General features: G+C 44.1%; 2 protein-coding genes across 2 annotated transcripts; one reads left to right on the top strand and one right to left on the bottom strand.

The window, feature by feature from the left end:
- Positions 1-209: 209 nt before the first annotated feature.
- On the bottom strand, positions 210-12,459 carry LOC139665863 (RNA cytosine-C(5)-methyltransferase NSUN2-like). The gene is made up of 19 exons (XM_071544869.1): positions 12,263-12,459; positions 11,319-11,476; positions 10,478-10,582; positions 10,250-10,355; positions 9,756-9,827; positions 9,489-9,573; positions 9,070-9,262; positions 7,879-7,953; positions 7,542-7,672; positions 6,785-6,858; positions 6,439-6,569; positions 5,660-5,756; positions 5,175-5,389; positions 4,423-4,515; positions 4,189-4,324; positions 2,808-2,888; positions 1,964-2,102; positions 1,081-1,120; positions 210-967 (listed from the first exon to the last, which is right to left on the bottom strand). The coding sequence occupies exons 1-19, from the start codon at positions 12,326-12,328 to the stop codon at positions 661-663; spliced, it is 2,304 nt and encodes a 767-aa protein (XP_071400970.1). The 5' UTR covers positions 12,329-12,459; the 3' UTR covers positions 210-660.
- Positions 12,460-13,320: 861 nt separating this feature from the next.
- On the top strand, positions 13,321-17,230 carry LOC139665866 (3-oxo-5-alpha-steroid 4-dehydrogenase 1-like). The gene is made up of 5 exons (XM_071544873.1): positions 13,321-13,631; positions 14,517-14,683; positions 15,134-15,235; positions 16,907-17,057; positions 17,164-17,230. Exons 1-5 carry the CDS (start codon positions 13,321-13,323, stop codon positions 17,228-17,230), a joined length of 798 nt encoding a protein of 265 aa, XP_071400974.1.
- Positions 17,231-17,446: the final 216 nt, after the last annotated feature.

Genomic DNA, 17,446 nt, shown 5'->3' with positions numbered 1-17,446 from the left:
GGTTCTCACTCAACAGCAGTCTTGTGTTTTACTGTGTGAGTGTGAGACTGCAGGGGTTTATAGACCCTAAAGAATACACTTAATTCGTCACAGATGTGTGTTTTAACCTGTGCAATTTGCACAGCCATAATCGATCACTCTTATAGCATGCCTTCAGCACTTCAATAAGCCTGGTATGGGCAAAAACTCGAATGACTGGACACAGTTAACGTATTTCACGGTTTTTAATCAACTGTATTTCCTCTTAATTACAGGTGTAGAAAAATGAGATGGCAGCCGATATAAACCCCTCCAACCATGCACAATACAAACGGAAAACTGTTGGGCCACTTTGACAAGTGGGATAAATCAGTTAAAATAAAATAAAAAATAAAGAAGAAAAAAAAATAAGTATAAAATAAGACAAGCCACTTAACCAAAACGTTGACTCCTGGGGCCGATCGTGACTGAAAAATCCCGGGGGAGTCCATGTGTCGCCTCTGGGAGTGGGTTTCTGTCTGCGATGGCAGTGTGGAGAACAGAGACCCACTTCAAGCAGCTTCAACCCCCCCCTCCCTCTATCGCACATTTGGTTCTGCCCGGGCCTGGTCAACGCCGCTCCAGCTCTCTCACTTCTTCAGTCAGTCCACCTCTATCTTTCTCCGGTTCCCCTCTGCATTCTCAGCTGCTAGTCCCCTGGTTGCCACCGTTGGCCTTCGCTTCCGATGATCCGTTCTCCAAGTCCAGCTCTCCCTCGTTTTCCGCCGCTCCTTCCGTCGTCTCTCCCTCCTTCTCCGCCCCCTCCTCTTGCTTTCCCTCCTTTCCTGCGTCCCTCCGTCCCTGGCCCGTGCCCTGTTTGTCTCTGAAGACCTCCACGCCCAGCATTCGGAGGTAATGGAACCTCTCGTTGCGGGGCACGAAGGCCCGGATGGACGTCTTGCCCCTCCAGCCGCACAGCTCGATGGGGCACTGGGGCTCCGCTGGGTTACTGACAGATAGAGGGCACAATCAGATCAGAAACGGCCAAAAACCAGGTCATCATTAAAAATAAATAAATAAATAAATGTCGAGACACAAACACTTAAGTTATCGAACACTTACTTTGAATTTGGCTGGTACCTTAACACGATGCTGCCCATTACTGTGGAGATACAGCAAAGGATCAATAGTTGGACACCGATGTGGGATAATTCCAGAACCGTCTTCAAAACAGGTTGCTGCACACCCATAGCTTTGATGCATCAATAATCTATTTAAGGCAATGTTTCAGCATGTAATGTCTTCATCAGGGCAAAATGGGCAAAAATCAATGTGCGGCAGCCTTTTTTTCAAGATGGTTTTCAGTCTGCTGTGGTCAGCAGCTCTCCAGTACTGGTGTGCGATTCTTATTCAACCAGCATAATTCCAAAACTCACCAACTTTCCTGGAAGCTATAGGGAATAAATTAAGAGCTCATTTGAAATGCTGCATACCCATTTTTTTTTACATACCCAAAAATGTTACTTGATGTTCTGAAAGTCAACTTTTTCCAGCAATACCCTGCCTCCCATTCACACAGCTACTCATATTCAAACATGAGAGCAGTGCAAACAAAATCTTCTACTGGTGCCCACTGGAGCAGCTGGGGGTTCAATGCCTTGCTCAAGAACACCTCAACAGTAGCTGTTGAGGGAGGGGAGAGCCTTACTAATTTACTTTTCACGTTTTCCTTCCACGTTTTGCCAGCCAGACCGGGAATTCAAACCGGTGACCTTCCAGTCACAAGCATGCTTCTCTAACCTCCAAGCTCCCACCGTCTCCAAATTAGATGATAATGAGATTGTAAATTAAAAAAAAACATTGAGATGGCTAATATTCAATCCTCTTCTATAGTAATATTTAACACTGAGTTTTACCTTTCTGAGAGCAGTCATTTGGCAAGAGTAGACACCACACTTTTTGGAATGAAATTCGTCAAATGACATTTTGAGGTTGGAGAGCTTACCCATTTTCTTGGCCTGAGCGTGAGAATCCTCCTCCAGTTTGCTGAGGAAGGGGTTCTCCTGGGTCAGCAGCACTTTGATGTCCTCCACACTCACTGTGATCATCCTGGAGCGAATGTACGGGTTGAGAGTGTAGATACCCTGGTGGCATAAAGGACTGATTTGTGTCTGTACGTGTGTTTGTGTAGTTGCCGAGATGCAACTATGGAAATCTAATAAAACAAGTCCAGATTGTGTACAGTCCCACGATGCATGCACGTCGACGGCGTATAGACCAAATTAATTAGCAGTTTATTTGAGTGTGATCTCAGCTCTCTGGCTCCCTATTTAATCAGCTGCCTTCATCTCTTCTATGGAGAATAGAGTAGCGTGAGCAAACATAGCTTACAGCGTGTTACATACATAGAAGTACTGCTTATACAACAATGACATTTATTATAAATTTCCAGAGTGTGTGTTGCTGCACCATCATAAACAGATTTCACTATATATAATCACTATACGTCACCGTATGGCAGCAGTTCAAGCAAATTAATAGATGAAGACCCCAGAAGTAAGTTCTCCTATCGTTTGAGATCATGAATTTAATTTGCATAGAAGAAGAGGATTATGGGAATGGTGTGAAAATTTGCAGCTAATGTGTGAAGATTCATAATGAACGTTAAATTTTCACAATAGTACAGCTTTCACTTCTTTGTATTAATTAGATACTGCTCAATAAAGAACGGGCATGATTTGTAGAAAATGATAAATGTATGAAGTTTCTCACTGCTGTCTGACTGGCTTAAAGTTGCCTCTTGATGACGTGTGTGTGTGTGTGTGTGTGTGTGTGTGTGTGTGTGTTACCTCCTGAGCCAGTCTGAAGGCACAGCCAAACTCCTCGCCGTCACTGTTGCGAGACCACACCTTCACCCCTGTGTTGATCACCTGAGGAAAACACACACACACACAAAAAAAAAAAAAAACAGGCCGACATATGGCTTTGTACAAAAATAAACAATGCAACAGTGCCAAATTCCACTCACTTTGACAGTAGCACTTAACATCTCTCTGAAGAAAACAACAACGGGCGGTACGGTAAGACAATTTATGTTAAATGAAAATCAAAGAAGGAAAAATGGAATTACTGGTAGTCAATGATTTTGTAATTACTGGTGTTCACCAAACTGACTTTCCAGCTCAAGGCATCCACAAGATATTATAAAAAGTGTGGGTAAACAAAGTGCAGCCCGTCTCCTGTGGCTCAGCAGGGGTGGGTGGCAACTGTCAACAGTGATTTGCATAGTAAAATCCATTCTTCTGGCATAAATATGCATGTCTGAATGTATCTTGTATCTTTTCTCAAACTGAGGGAAGCAGAGTGTAGCAAATGCAAAAAAAGACTTTAAACACTTATTTCATATTATAATATGAAAGCGTATGAAAGGGATATTAAATATTTATCTTCAATATCGAAATCTCATCTTTCTGAACAAGAATAATGGAAATCGAAATCTAATTTCAGCAGTACTTTCAGGCTTATGGTTTTTCAAACATATGCAATGTGTGTGTGTGTGTTGGGGGGAGAAATCATAATCAAACCAGAGATTTTGTTTGTGAAACTTGGAAGTCATGAGGGGAAGTGAACCGAGGAAGCGTTTTTGAATTACCACGTCTAACATCTCTAATTGTGTGGAAATAGAGAGAGTGTGGAGCGTGTTTGGAGAAAGATGCAATTCGTTGCGGTTCAGCCCAACAGACAATGATCGAAAAATGAGAAACATCAGACACTAGCAGGGGATCAACAGAGAGATGGGGAGACACACACACACACACACACAGCCACCTGTGCAGGTGCTTCAGAGTGGAGGACTAGAGGGATGTGGGATAGGAGAGGGTCCCATCTGTTAGGCTGCTTCCCTCTGATGGGTTAGTGCATGTACACACACACATCTCTACTTACGTAACGATTACTGACAGAATAACACACGGTTTGACAAACCGATATATCAGGCCAATATTTTGGGTTTTTTTTTCTCAGGCCAGTCACCATCTCCCATCTCCGATATAGTGCACTTTGTTCGATAACATATTCATTGTATCATTGATCAATACTACACTGGTTTTCTATGGGACGCCCTTACGCTGAATTGATTCCATCGGCAGCTTCAATCCAGAAATATTGCTCTCCGCATTCAAAGCCCCATAATGGTTGAACCTTAGCACACACACACACACACACACACACCTTCATGCGTTCACTGTTATTGAGCAGCACGTTGCGCAGCTCTTTTGACACCATGTACAAGTGTCTCTTCTTGCCCTCGTGGGTTCTGGTCAGAACATTGAGCTTGGGGAAGTCAGGAGACAGATCATAGAAGTTCCTAGAGAGAGAAAAAAAACAAACAAACACTGTTTAGCAACCCCAAAATGCTGAAAATTATTACTTCACCTTCTCTCTCTCACACACAAAGACACTTACTGTATGGGTAAGAAGACAGGGTCGTCTTCGGTGAGAAACACAAAGGGGTCTTCTTTAAAACCAAACAGCCTCATCTTCTTAGAGGGAGGCGGCCTAGGACATGGAAAGAAAGGAGGGTTAGACCAGTGTTGGGTTGTTACTGCAAAAAAGTATGTATTACTCCTTGGAAAAGTAATGCTATTAGTTTATTTATTTACACCCTGGGGGCAGTAATCTGTTATACTTCTTGCTATTTTACTGTTAAAAGGCCCAAACTGGCAACTGCACCCACTCTTATCTTCAAAAATTAAGAAAAGTTAGTTACCTCTCCTGTGAATGATCAGGGAAACCAAACAGTGTCGATGTCCAATGTTATTTTTTATCCTTTTTGCTCAATAAAATCAAAGTAGTGGGAATATTGCCACCCGGGGAAAGTACATTTCTGTGCCATTTTTCATCTTGGCTGGTTTGAGTGTAGGAGAATGATGACTAATTATGAAGAAAACTAATTAAGGAGATGGGGGATAATCATAGTTTTTGGATAATTCACCTTTTATCTAACATTTAGAAGGGGGCGATAATAAAAGTTATGTCTTTTTGATTGGTAAATGTAAAATGACTGAAATTGAAATTAACTGTACTACTCATTATGGAGAAAACCAATCACATCGCTGTAATGTGTTACTGAGCAAATGCGTTACCACCCAGCGCTGGTTAGGACACACAAACACACTCGCACACTTTTACTCACTCTGTTTACCAACGTGACTCACCCACACACTCCATCTTGCTTAGGAGCTGTCTCCCGGGCCTGGGAAGCTCCTTTGGGTGCCTCCTCTCCTCCTTCCCCCTCTACTTTTGCCTCTCCTCCTCCCACCTCAGGATCCTCTGGAGCGGTCTCGGGGAGGCGGGGGGCGTCTGCGGGAGTCGCGGCCGCCGGAGAGTCTCCTGTCTGGGCCGCTGAGCCGGAGGAGACGTCCCTCCTCAGCTGGAGACGACGGGGAGGGGAAGAAAGGGAGGGAGGGATGGATGGAGAGGGGGATGAACAGAGGGAGGAGATAAACAGGCAGTCCCAGCTGTGGTTAGTAAAGCTGAACAGGTGAGTGATGCAGGGGGGTTGGGGATAGTCAACATCCATACCCCCCATGTGGGAATTCTGCTCCATTTCCCTCTTCAAGGAACGCAGAGAATCTAATCAACAGTCTACGCCCATAGCAAGTGTGTGTGTGTGTGTGTGCGTGTGCATGTGTGTGTATACCTTGGGGTATCTTTTGTTCCAAGGCATGGGGGCTTTCTTCACCAGGACGGCTACAAAGAAACCTCCAGTGTTCTGGTGATGTGGTAGAATCCTCATACTGACATGAAAAACACACACACAGACACACACACCAAAATACAGACACACACTTATAATTCTTGCGCTTGGGGTTTTATGGTGCCACCTGCTGTGAAGAAAAACAAGTTTTTTTTCCCCCAATACTAAATACTAAGGGCTTTCAAAGTCCTCAGACAACAGCTCCCTCTGCTGGCCAGCTTCAACTCTGAACGTGAAGACAGGAATTGCAGTGCAGAAATGACATCATCCTTCCATACGTGTATGTGTGTGTGTATGTGAGCGTTTACATCCATGCAGGAAATGTGTGTAAGCGCAAAGGTGTACAGAGAACAGCACTGAATCAAAGAGACACAGCAATCAGCTGATGGATTGGGCATCAATCTAAACAGAAGAGGCTACAGGTGTGTGTGTGTGTGCGTTGTCCTGTCCTTATGAGAAACGAATGTCCTCACAAGGATAGAAAGATGAGGAAAATCCTCCAAAGTGAGAATGGTTTGATGGTCTTCACTTCTACATAGGTTTAGTTTAGGTTTAAGGCTTGAGTTTAGGGTAAAGATTAAAATTAATTTAAGGTTTAGGTTAAAGTAAGGATTAAGGTTAGCCATAGAGAGGCGAGGTTTAGGGGTTAGGGGATGAAAAGTCAATCGAAGCTCCTCAAAATGATAGAAATACAAACTTTTAGTGTATGTGTATATACGTACCATTTCTCCAGATGCATGCTAGCCAGTTTCTGGGGGTCTTTTGGTGGGAACATGGTGGGGCGGATCTGTGTGTGACGATTGGTGGGAACTTCGGACCAGTCTGAGTACCACTGGCCGTCCTTGGTCATCAGCTACAGAGACAACAGTTGTGTAAAGGATGTGATCCAACCAAACTAATGCACAGTTCCCAGCTTAGCCCCGATATAAAATTCCACAACTAAGTTGGAGCCCTTCCATGACCTAAACACTTTCTTCCTTCCTGGGTTGTTGATGTTTTGCAGCTCAGAAAGGTTCCTCCCAACACTTGGGTGCTGAATGGTGTGCGAAGACAAAAAAGTTCTAGTACCTTCCAGGAAGTGACCCCAGGCATCCACTTGAGCCCTGGCAGATCGGCCGAGCCGTCGGCCAGCTCCAACGCTCCTGGCAGCACAGATGGAATAGACGTTACAACTTGGCAGTAAAAGACCCAGCGGAGATATTTTTATATAATATATTTTGGTATATTTACTGCATCAAAAGTGGAAGCAATCTTGGTGTAACGTCTAGAATATAAGTTGTTGAGTGTGTGTAAATGTTGTAGTTGACTAAAACTAAAGACTAAGCATGAAAAAACATTTTATCAACTCAAATAAAATAAAATCCGGAGGGTATGAAAAACAAAAGAGACACTAAATTGCTGCTTCCAAAACTAGCTGAAATAAAAATGTTCAAATACTACTTTCAGCTTGAGTTTTGAGGTCAAAGTCTAAAATAAGATAGGAGTCTTAGAGAAAATATACATCTAGAAATGAGTAACAGCCACATTTCATTAAGACACACTATGAAACTCCTAACGTAATTCTCCAACTATGTTGTACTTGTGTTTTCCATTTTTCACACGGGATTCATGACACATTCTCCGCATCTATGACAAATATACTACAGCTTAATCAAAATAAAAACTAAACTAAAACTAGCAAACACCTGACTGAAAACTAACTAATTGAAACTAATTGAAAACTGAACATCCAATAAAGTCTAACACAAAATTGCAAAACTTTTATAACCTGTGTCTGTGTGTGTGTGTGTGTGTGTGTGTGTGTGTGTGTGTGTGTGTGTGTTACCCTCGCTCTTCTCCAGCAGTGCTGCTATGACAGCTTCATCCTCTATAGGGTTGAGTGAACAGGTGGAGTAGACCATCCTCCCTCCCACAGCCAGCTGTTCGACACCGCGCACCGCGATACGCAGCTGGAGCCTGGCAAACGCACACACACACATTATACACACATTATACACAAACACACCTTGTACTACTGCCAATTTTTTTAATTAGTACCAAAAGCACACACTCCATTCCCTTGTCGCGCAGTCAATTTGGTTTATTACACAAGTGCATGAATTACTACGTTATCGGGGATGCACAAGCACACACCCTCAGACACACACACTCGCTCTGCTCACCCGTGGAGGTGCAGGCTGTTGCTGGTCGTCCATTTCTTCCACACGTCGATGTTCTTCCTCATGGTGCCATCTCCGCTGCAGGACCACAGAGCAAACAGCACCGGTCAAACACACACCCCGTTTGGCCCGAGGCGCTAAAACCACCAGAGATCCTGATGCTTCTCACAGGGCAAAAATGTCTGCAAAGCACAGCGTCTAAACACTGGGCTTTAGCTGACTGCTCACATCACTGCTGCCTGCCTGCCTGGCTCTCTCCGTCTTCATTACTCCCTTCCCTTCCCTCCCTCTCCTCCTCTGTTGTGCTTGGCAGCGGCTCCTGGCTTCGGCGCCACAGCCGGCCAAAATCAGTCAGCACTTGCAAACTAATGCAATTCTGTCGTGGCCACAAAGAAGTGACTCTACATTTAAAGTGAGTGCACATACACTTGGGTAGCAGTGTGTGTGTGTGTGTGTGTGTGTGCTGTAGTAATGTTTTCCCTTTTCAAACAAGACTTGTTCTGCCAACAGTCTCAGTCCATTATACCAGGGTATCTGCAGGTTTCAGAAAGCCAAATCTAAGACTTAAGACCTTTGTAATGCTAGTTGGAACTGAAGATCAGACCAATTTGATACAAAAAATAAAGAAACAAAGCTGGGTAAACAAGCCTATTTCCAATTAAACATAAAAGTTGTGAAACTAATGGGCACTATAAGAAACAGGAAACTAATTGTTAAGGGACAATTGTGTTTAGTAACGCAGATATAACGCATATTGTACTACTAACCTTGTTCTAAGTTAAATCTAAGAGTGGACATGCAGCACAAAGAAACCTGTCATTACATGGTGAAAATAAGACCTCCAATAACTGCATTTAAGACATTTTAATACTTTTTAAGGCCTTAAATTTAGATAATTTATTTTAAGACTATTTGAACCTGTAGATACTTTGCATACAACAGACAGGGAGAAGTCATATCTCATCTCCATCTGTTTATCTTTCCATAGTTTCACACCAAACTACATCTCTCCCTAGCTATTCACACACACACACACACACACACACACACACACACAGAACAGCGCTTATGAGCCACTTTTTCTTTCTTTATCCAGTTTCAAACCCTAACTCTCATCACATTGTCTGTCAGCGGTGCCTCTACCACCTGCCTATATGAGCCAGATGTACAAAATCACGCAGCCCCCTTGCTGACCTGCAGGGCACATCGCAGAGGATGCGGTCGTAGAAGAGGATGTCCCTCTTGCCGCCCGATTCCACCTGCAGCGTGGGGATGCAGGAGGCGTCGTGGTTGATCACCATGATGCAGGGGCTGTTGAGACGCTTGGCCTGGTGCACCAGCAGGTAGCAGCGCTTGTTGTCCACGTCGTTGGCGATCACAAAGCCCTCTGGAGGGTGAAGAGGGAGAGGTCGGAAATCAACAAAAAGGTGAGGCGGGGAGACGGAGGCAGGGACCGCTGATAATTGCTCAAGTTACTGTACAAGTAAATAAAATAAATCTGCAACCAACTAATTTGTTAACAGATATAGAAACACTTACTTTTTTGTTATTCAACTATAAAGAAATCAGTCATTAGAGCATCTTCTCCAGTTTTAAATGTGTGTATCTCTCACCTGGAAATGGCACGTCCATGTCAGAATGAAGCATCTCAATAAGCTGCGCTGTCTTCGACCCTGGAGCGGCACACATGTCCAGAATCTACACACAAACACATGCATGTCAACACCTCAGAATAATTATGCAGAACTTAATTCACACAGCAGCTTTTCTAGCCAGGGACACAAAGAGCTTCCCCACGACACAAAGCCAAAAAACATGCATGAGGTATCGAGAGGCCTACTGTCTTTAGCCTTCAGTAAGTGTGGTCCTTTGCTTCTTACCTTGTGGTGAGACTCAATCTTCAGGAGGAGAGGAGGGATCATGCTGACAGCCTCCTGTCGACTGATGTTACCCTGGAAGGACAGACACAGACACTAAGCTCAGCGTCCTCCTTATTTTGACTTCCTCTGACATTTACGTTTTTCAACTTTCTACCCAGGCTGGAAATGGTGAGCACCGCTCTGCCTCACACTAATTTAGTTTCAGACATCCATACCGGTTGCCCACTAGTACCATTTCTACTGTTAGTAAAGCAGCTGCTCCACTGGAACAGTTGGAGATGAAGTGCCTTGCACTGACAGTCATTGCTGAGTGAGAGGAAAGCATGTCTCCTTCGCTTCCACCGGTCAATATTAAAACCTGCAACCCTCCTTTCCCAAGCTTACTTCGTTAGCCATCAGGCAACCTCTATACTGGACATTGTTACGCAAAGGGGAGTCAGGTAAAGGATCAGGGTCTCTGGTTTTCATGGTAAATTATCAGTTTGGTGACTCACCGACTCGGTCTCGCTGACCAGGAACTGGTGGAACTTCTCCAGCAGGGGAGACTTCCTGATGATCTTCCTGCTCATGTTGGTGTGCCAGGCCTGCTCGTCAGGATACCTGGGCAGGATGGACATGGCTTGTACTGGGTTTCTAGTTTGAATCTGTTAATGTGTGCACTGTGTCAAGTTTACAAATGTGTCTGTGTACGTTAGCTTTGGGTAAACCATTTGAGATATTACCAGCTCAGAGGCTGCGGAGCCTCTATCTTCTGGCCGTCAATCTCCACCTCCTGAATCTCCTTGAAGTATTTTTCCTTCAGACAGTGAAGGATCTCCTTGGCATGGCTGAAATAGGACAGTAAGGGGGGGTGGTCACTCCATCCAATGCAAGAGAGAAATACTGCATCAGGCAGTATTGATCTAACATTACAAATCAAATGTTCAGATCAAATAATTCAGATCAGTGTCTAACAGGGGCATACAAGCCTGAACTTTGAGGTTTCCTGGAGGCTCAGCAGGCTATAAAATACACCACAGACTTGCCAAGTTGTGGGTTTGATTCCAACCCACCCACTTTCACTCGTGCCACACTCTCTCTCTCCCTTCTCCCCCAGCTCTCCTGTCATTGTCCACTGTATACTACCTAATGAAGTGCCATTAGACAATGGCAACGTCAATAAAACATAGTTTAAAAGCCTGAGCCTTTTCATAACGATAATCATAAATCCATTAGCCCCAATCTGAATCACAGCCAGATTACCGGGTCAAACTGTCTGCTGGTGATTATGTGGGGCAGTAGAGAGCAGATTTTCTTTTGGTGCACTGGCAGATGGAAAAACAAGCAAACAAAGTACAAATTTTGACATTTTACTGAAATTTGAGCAGCTTCTTGGATCACTTGTGCCGAATTGTCCGGGGATTTTAATGATTCAGAAAAGGTATTTTGTTCTACGAGGTGTATATGTTTGCCAGTAAGAAAGGGCACATTCATTTGACAGTATCTTGCATGCAGGTGAACATGACATTCTCTCTGAACAAGAGAACGCACCACAAATCAGACCTATAAATCCTGCTAACTCACCTCTTGTATCCAGTGATGCGGATGGTTGCTGGCAGTGGTTCCCTCATGGCCTCCATAAACTGCTCAAACTCTCCCTCAGGAACCAGACCCTGCTCCTGGTAGTAGTGCTCAAACAGCTTGTTCTCTTTGACAATGTCAGCATAGCCTGCTCCCCAGCCCTGGACACATGTATGGGGGTGAATGTGGGTCAGGATGTTTGATTATTGACTTTTAGTGCACACACCTAATTGGGACTGTACCTAGTTAACTCCATTCAAATATCTGGTCATTTAAGGGTGCCTTGCTTATAGGCAAGTTTACATACCTAGTAGAAAATGATTTAAGACCTGTTACGAATCATTAGGGTCTACTGGTAAATTTGGCATATAGATAATCCACCAACCAGCACATATTTTAATAACTATACTCCCGCCCTACAAGGTGTATTTTGAAGGAAAATGATTGTGGGAATAAGAGGCGAATCTATTCCAATTTTAAAAATTGATATTTGCTTAAAAAAAGTGTGGCGTGTTGGATGTATGCTCAGTTGAATAGTGCCCCCTAACGATTGGTAAAAGGTCTTAATTAAAGTTCTACCACCTTTTCATAAAAGCAATGCAACATTATATTCCCAGATTTTTTGACGTGACAATCTCTCAAAACGAGAAAAAACGGTACGTATCGAGACTAAGACTAGACGAGAGAAACTCAATGCAGTGGGAGCTTTGCAGATAGCTGTGAGTTAGCTAACGTTACCAGTGGACCTCCCTGAAGATAAAGCTGGTCACCAGTGTCATATACTAATATCAGCTGGATTGTCCGACTCTATAAACTTAGTAAATGTAGCGGTCCAGAAATACTACTGTAGTCGTCCAGCTGTGTTCACGTTTAGTAAATCGAGGTACTAGCTAGCCTCGCCGAGCAGCTAACGTTAGCAAGAGTTGCAGCAGCAGAGTGAAACTTACAGCGTTGTCTCTGTTGTCTCTGCCAGTGGGCTGGTTCTTCTGCCTCTGTCTGCTTCTTTTCCCCATGTTGGAACAGCAGACACCTCTAGAGAAAAGCCTGAGGTACAAGGTTGCGGGTGGAAATGAAAAGGACAGTTTTGCTATATGGGTAAAATATGAATGTATTGCAGGCTCTGAACTGCTGTGTATTCAACAAAACGTGTTGCCTCTGACGCGCATGTGTGTCAGGACCTTTTGGGGTGGCCACGGCAACTGCCTGAACTAAAGCAAAGACTCTCTAGTGATTTTGGAGGGTTTTACTATGGTTTTACCGCAGTAAACTTTTATATTCAAAACCTGTCGTGGAATCGCTGTAACGGTAATTACACTGGGCCTTTTTCATCGCAATTACTTTGCAAGATGTCGTTAAATGTCCTATGCCGTTAAGATAGTTCATATCTTATTCGAGCATATTGAAACCCTTGTCCACTACACCGAAACAGCGTACAACTTTTGAAATGAGTGTATTAGTTAGTAGTCAATCAGCAGGTTAGCTGGCTAATGTTTACAGCAGCTAAAGTTATTTTGAATATTCATTACTGATATCACAGGGTGCACTCGTTTAAGGGCTCAGGGTCGGTCACTTACCGACCGGCTGGGCGGAGTCTGCACCGTCTGCACTTACAACGGTGCACTCCGCCCATGCCCGTGCTCGCCCATGACGTATTCGGGAGGGTGCTACCGGGAGCCGCTTAATCGAGCGCACCCAGACATCACCATACTACAGGAGTGACACCCCCCACGCTTCGCATGGATGTACTGCTCATGTGAGGCGTTGAATAACCTCGATGCAAAACCGAGTACTTTGATTGGTTCATAAGGCCAACGCTGTTCCTGTCATGGTCTGTGATTGGTCGGTGCAAACTGGTCAGGAGACCGGCTGCATGGATGCTGTCGGTGATAGTTGCATGCAGTGCCATACAGTTGCATGCATTTCTTACATTTACACTGCTTCCATGTTTTTTAAATAACTTCAGCAGGTTTCTTATCGCGTTTTTATTTTAAATTCTCCGATCGAGATGGACGCGCTCCTCTCAACGCTCTTCTCCTCGGAGGAAGAGGAGTTGTACATCTTGGACTGCCTGGCTTACCTCATGCTCTTCATGGCAGCCTGCACTTTTGTTACTTTGCTTTTCGAGAACGTTCCATACGGTCGGTACGCTTCCAGCAAATACGGCTTTCCAGTCAATGTTAAATTCGCCTGGTTTGTTCAGGAGCTGCCTGCATTCTTGGTGCCTGTGTGTCTGGTGGTGTGGACATCCTCTACTAAAACCTCACTGCTGCCCAATCAGCTCTTACTGGCTATGTATTTCTGCCACTATGTGCAGAGGTAGGTAATTAAATTGAACTATGACTTAACACCTGATCACTTAAGTGTGTTGTTAAATTCAAGTTTGACTGTCATGCATACTGTGGGTCAGTGGCTCCCAAAGTGGGGTGCAGGGAGACCCAGGTGCATGATTTCATTCACTAAAAGTTACAACAAGGAGAGATCAGAATGTGAAATGACTATGAATGACTGTTGTGATTAGAGGTATCACTCCTCAATGTTATGTCCTTATCAACAATAAGTTTATTGACCCTGATGGGGAACTTGTTGTCCAGCCAAGTATCACAAACACAAATCACATACACATCTATACAAACAACATAGACTACAAAGACCATAAAAACAAGATAGACTAATAATCACTATCTTTGTGAAAATAGCAGTTGCTATAAAAGTGGACTTAGTCCTGTTTAGTTTTAGGCTTGGAGTTCTAAACCGTCTGCCTGAGGGCAATTGATCAAAGGGTTAGGGTAAGAAAGATGAGTCACACCACAGGACCATGCCCTGACTCACCCTCCTGAAGCAAACTGACAATAACAGAATCAACTGCAAATTTGACAATAAATCTGGCTTTATGTTGACTGCAACCTACAATATAAATATTATCCTAAATCATATGCAACAATAAGAAGGGGGTCCCTGGAGCAACTTCTTACAGGGGCTCATGGTTTAGCACATATTTAGGGGTCCTTGATATGAAAAAGTAGAGGAACCCATGCAGTAGGTGACAGGCACTAAGACAATTTGCCTTTGTAACCATTGTGATTGGATTATGTCAGTAGTACTAGCCTACTAATGGATGTCAGCGTAGCCGGTCATTGCAGTGAAGGTGCTATCCTGAGGTGTGTAACTGAAGTGTGCTGACGCATTCTTGTTCTGTTGCAGATCCCTTATTTATCCGTTTTTAATCCGAGGAGGTAAATCAACACCGTTCGCCTCCTTCGTCCTGGCCTTTGTTTTCTGCATCTATAACGGCTACATGCAGGTCAGGTACCTGAGCCATTATGCTGACTACCCTGCAGATTGGGTTACACACCCCTGCTTCATCGCAGGTAGGTGACAGGTGTGGGCAGACCTCTTTCTAGAAAGGAACTTATTTCCTCCTCAGAGGCACAATCACTTTATTTGCCACGTACAATGAAAGCACAGGAGTTTGTCTTGGTGACAGTGGTGCAGGAAGATGTCAATGTCCTTTTTAGATCAGCCATAAAACTTTGTGATGCAAATTTATAGTATATATCGCAGCAAGTAGTGTAAAATTATTAAGTATTCAAGTGAATACTGAGGGTATACAAAAAGATTACATCACTGTGTGCATTCATGTAGTGTGGTATACAGTATTTCATCTGTTTGAGCAAGTGTGTTGTAAGGTTTTCAAGCCACAGCCGCAGAAATACTGATGAATGCTGTAAACAGATGCTGTAACCCTTAAATACATTAAAAAAAACCCTAACCTCAAGTGTTGGTCATGATAAAGCAGCTTTTGATTGGTTGATTGCCAGGATCTGCGCTGTGGTTGGTCGGTTGGCTGGTGAATGTCCACTCTGACCACATCCTGAGGAACTTGCGAAAGCCCGGAGAGACTGGCTACAAGATTCCCAAAGGTAGGACCTGCAGTCTTTTAGAGGGGAATGTTGGAGTGGATGTGAACATGTCTTATCCTCCCGCTGCGTCGCACCTTCAGAGATCATGTCTTAGGGCAGACAACAGAGTGATGGAAGCAGTCATCAGATCATGGCAGAGTGCATCACAGCCTCTGCACTGAGAGCTACATGCTAATTTTCCAGGGCGGTAGCATGATTGCACTGGATGACACTGTAGCCAGAATCACCGGTTGTCACTGCTTATATTTCCCCTTCTGCTCTCTGTGAATCCTAACACTAGTGTATAAGAATAGGTTCATGCTGCTTTGACTCTGATATGCTGAAAGCTGGCATGTGTGAAAGTGATTCACCATACCTGTTTGTGTGCGTGTGTGTGTGTGTGTGTGTTTTAGCAGACAGAGAGAGAGAGAGAATTCCCTGAACCACAGTGCTGACACTAATCATGTTAGACAGCAGGCCGAGCCTACGCTGCAGCACATACATTATATGTCTGCACAGCGGCCAGACTCATCAGAGAGGTACACTAAATAAAGCATCCAGCCTATACGCTGCAAGAAATGCACATCTTAACAAGTCATTTAGTATCATATTCACTCTCAAAATCTTATTTTTCTCCAAATAAGTGAAGAAGTATGCTGATTGGGGTGAGATAATTCTACTCATTTCTAATTCAGTTACACTTAATATCTTGAAACGAGGCAGAATAAGTCCACAAGTAGGCCAATCAAGGAAATGGCTCTTATTTCTAGAAAATTCTTGAAGCAAGTTGATTAGGATTGCAAACAAGTGAAATTGTCTCTCCCTATTGGCAGTTTTTTTCACTTGTTTGAAGAAAAATGAGGCTCAGTACTAGTTTAAAATGACTTGTTGAGATGGTTATTTTTTACAGTGTATGACCTTTACTATGTGAGAATGGATGCCCAGATGTGACAAGAAAGCGGGGCTGGGTAAAGGAGGTACGGGCCCATCACTAAATTCCTCTTGACAAATCGCTCTGGAGACGGGGACTTATTAGAAAAAGCAAAATAAAATGTCCACTGCTGCTTTTTCAGATCACATAAAAGGTAAATTCAAGCCTTTTGCCCCTTCCCTCGCTATACCAGATGAATCAGTAATCGCAGCAAGTTCACAAAGCTGACAACAACACAGTCATTACAATAGCACCTTGAGCCTTAAGCGAACTCGCGGTGAACCTGTTGAAACAGCAGCCTGTTAACGCCGCCCCGGGGGCCTGAAGGAAAGAAAAGCGAAGGCCGGAGGAAGCCGCCGCTCACAGCTGAACTTCCAGGCACGTCTGGAATCCCCTCAGCCAAGAATGTGACATTTTCACGTAGAGGGTAGCGGCGCTGTCGAACACATGGCCCGCAGTCAAACGGGGAACGCTCAGCCATCTATGGTCAGCGTGGAGCTAGCCGTGCGTTTATGCCCTTTGATGCCGTGGCAGTGATTTATCCATGACTTCACCACTTAACTCTGGCCAGCCGCGAACATTTGAAGAAACACGGAGAAAGCTGAAACGTCTCGACTCGCGTGGTGATGAATTCTGGTCAGGGCAAATCCATCAAACAGTTGTTTTGATGGCAGGGTGAAATATTGGGATTGTTTTTCCTCCAGTGAATGTGTTAAGCGGATAAGCATACCTGTCCTAATTTATGTGCATTCCACCCACAGGCGGTGTGTTTGAGTTGGTGTCTGGAGCCAACTTCTTAGGAGAGATAATAGAGTGGGCAGGCTTCGCTCTGGCCGGCCGCTCGGTCCACAGCGCAGCCTTCGCCGTCTTCACCCTGGTGGTCCTCGCCAGCCGGGCTGCGGCCCACCACAAGTGAGAATAAACACACACACACAGTTAGAAGGTTTGCATGGGATATATGCACATACAAAATACTTGTAATCACAGAATAAAATGCCTATTTTCCTTCTCTCTCCAGGTGGTACCTTGCTAAGTTTGAAGACTACCCTAAGTCTAGGAAGGCTTTGATACCCTTTGTGTACTAAAAAAAACACAGGTACTGGAAACTTGAAACGTTTGTTTTTGCTTCAAAACAGTTTATTTACCTCACTACCTCACTATCCAAGGACACAAATGTCCGCTCTATGAATGATTACAATGGCTGAGAAGAACAATGGGACAAACTTCGGAAAAACATTACTATGCTCAAGTTTTTTCTCTGATTTAGAAGATGTCAAAACAAACATTGAAGATACAAAACT

This window comes from Centroberyx affinis, unplaced genomic scaffold (genome assembly GCF_046629955.1).
Source record: "Centroberyx affinis isolate AG114_WGS23_722 - 3 ecotype Tasmania unplaced genomic scaffold, CSIRO-AGI_Caff_v1 ptg004712l_1, whole genome shotgun sequence".
Classification (NCBI taxonomy): domain Eukaryota; kingdom Metazoa; phylum Chordata; class Actinopteri; order Beryciformes; family Berycidae; genus Centroberyx; species Centroberyx affinis.
This window is presented reverse-complemented; position numbering and strand designations above follow the sequence as displayed.

What these genes read in the sequence shown, in the direction of transcription:
- LOC139665863 (XM_071544869.1), bottom strand. Translation starts at nt 12,328, where the DNA reads ATGGGGAAAAGAAGCAGACAGAGGCAGAAGAACCAGCCCACTGGCAGA. An exon ending in AGATTGAGTCTCACCACAAG is followed by an intron (nt 9,574 to 9,755) that starts GTAAGAAGCAAA and finishes GTTTGTGTGTAG; the next exon opens with ATTCTGGACATGTGTGCCGC. An exon ending in ATAACAGTGAACGCATGAAG is followed by an intron (nt 2,889 to 4,188) that starts GTGTGTGTGTGT and finishes TGTTTTCCTCAG; the next exon opens with GTGATCAACACAGGGGTGAA.
- LOC139665866 (XM_071544873.1), top strand. Translation starts at nt 13,321, where the DNA reads ATGGACGCGCTCCTCTCAACGCTCTTCTCCTCGGAGGAAGAGGAGTTG. An exon ending in ACACCCCTGCTTCATCGCAG is followed by an intron (nt 14,684 to 15,133) that starts GTAGGTGACAGG and finishes GTTGATTGCCAG; the next exon opens with GATCTGCGCTGTGGTTGGTC. An exon ending in CGGGCTGCGGCCCACCACAA is followed by an intron (nt 17,058 to 17,163) that starts GTGAGAATAAAC and finishes TTCTCTCTCCAG; the next exon opens with GTGGTACCTTGCTAAGTTTG.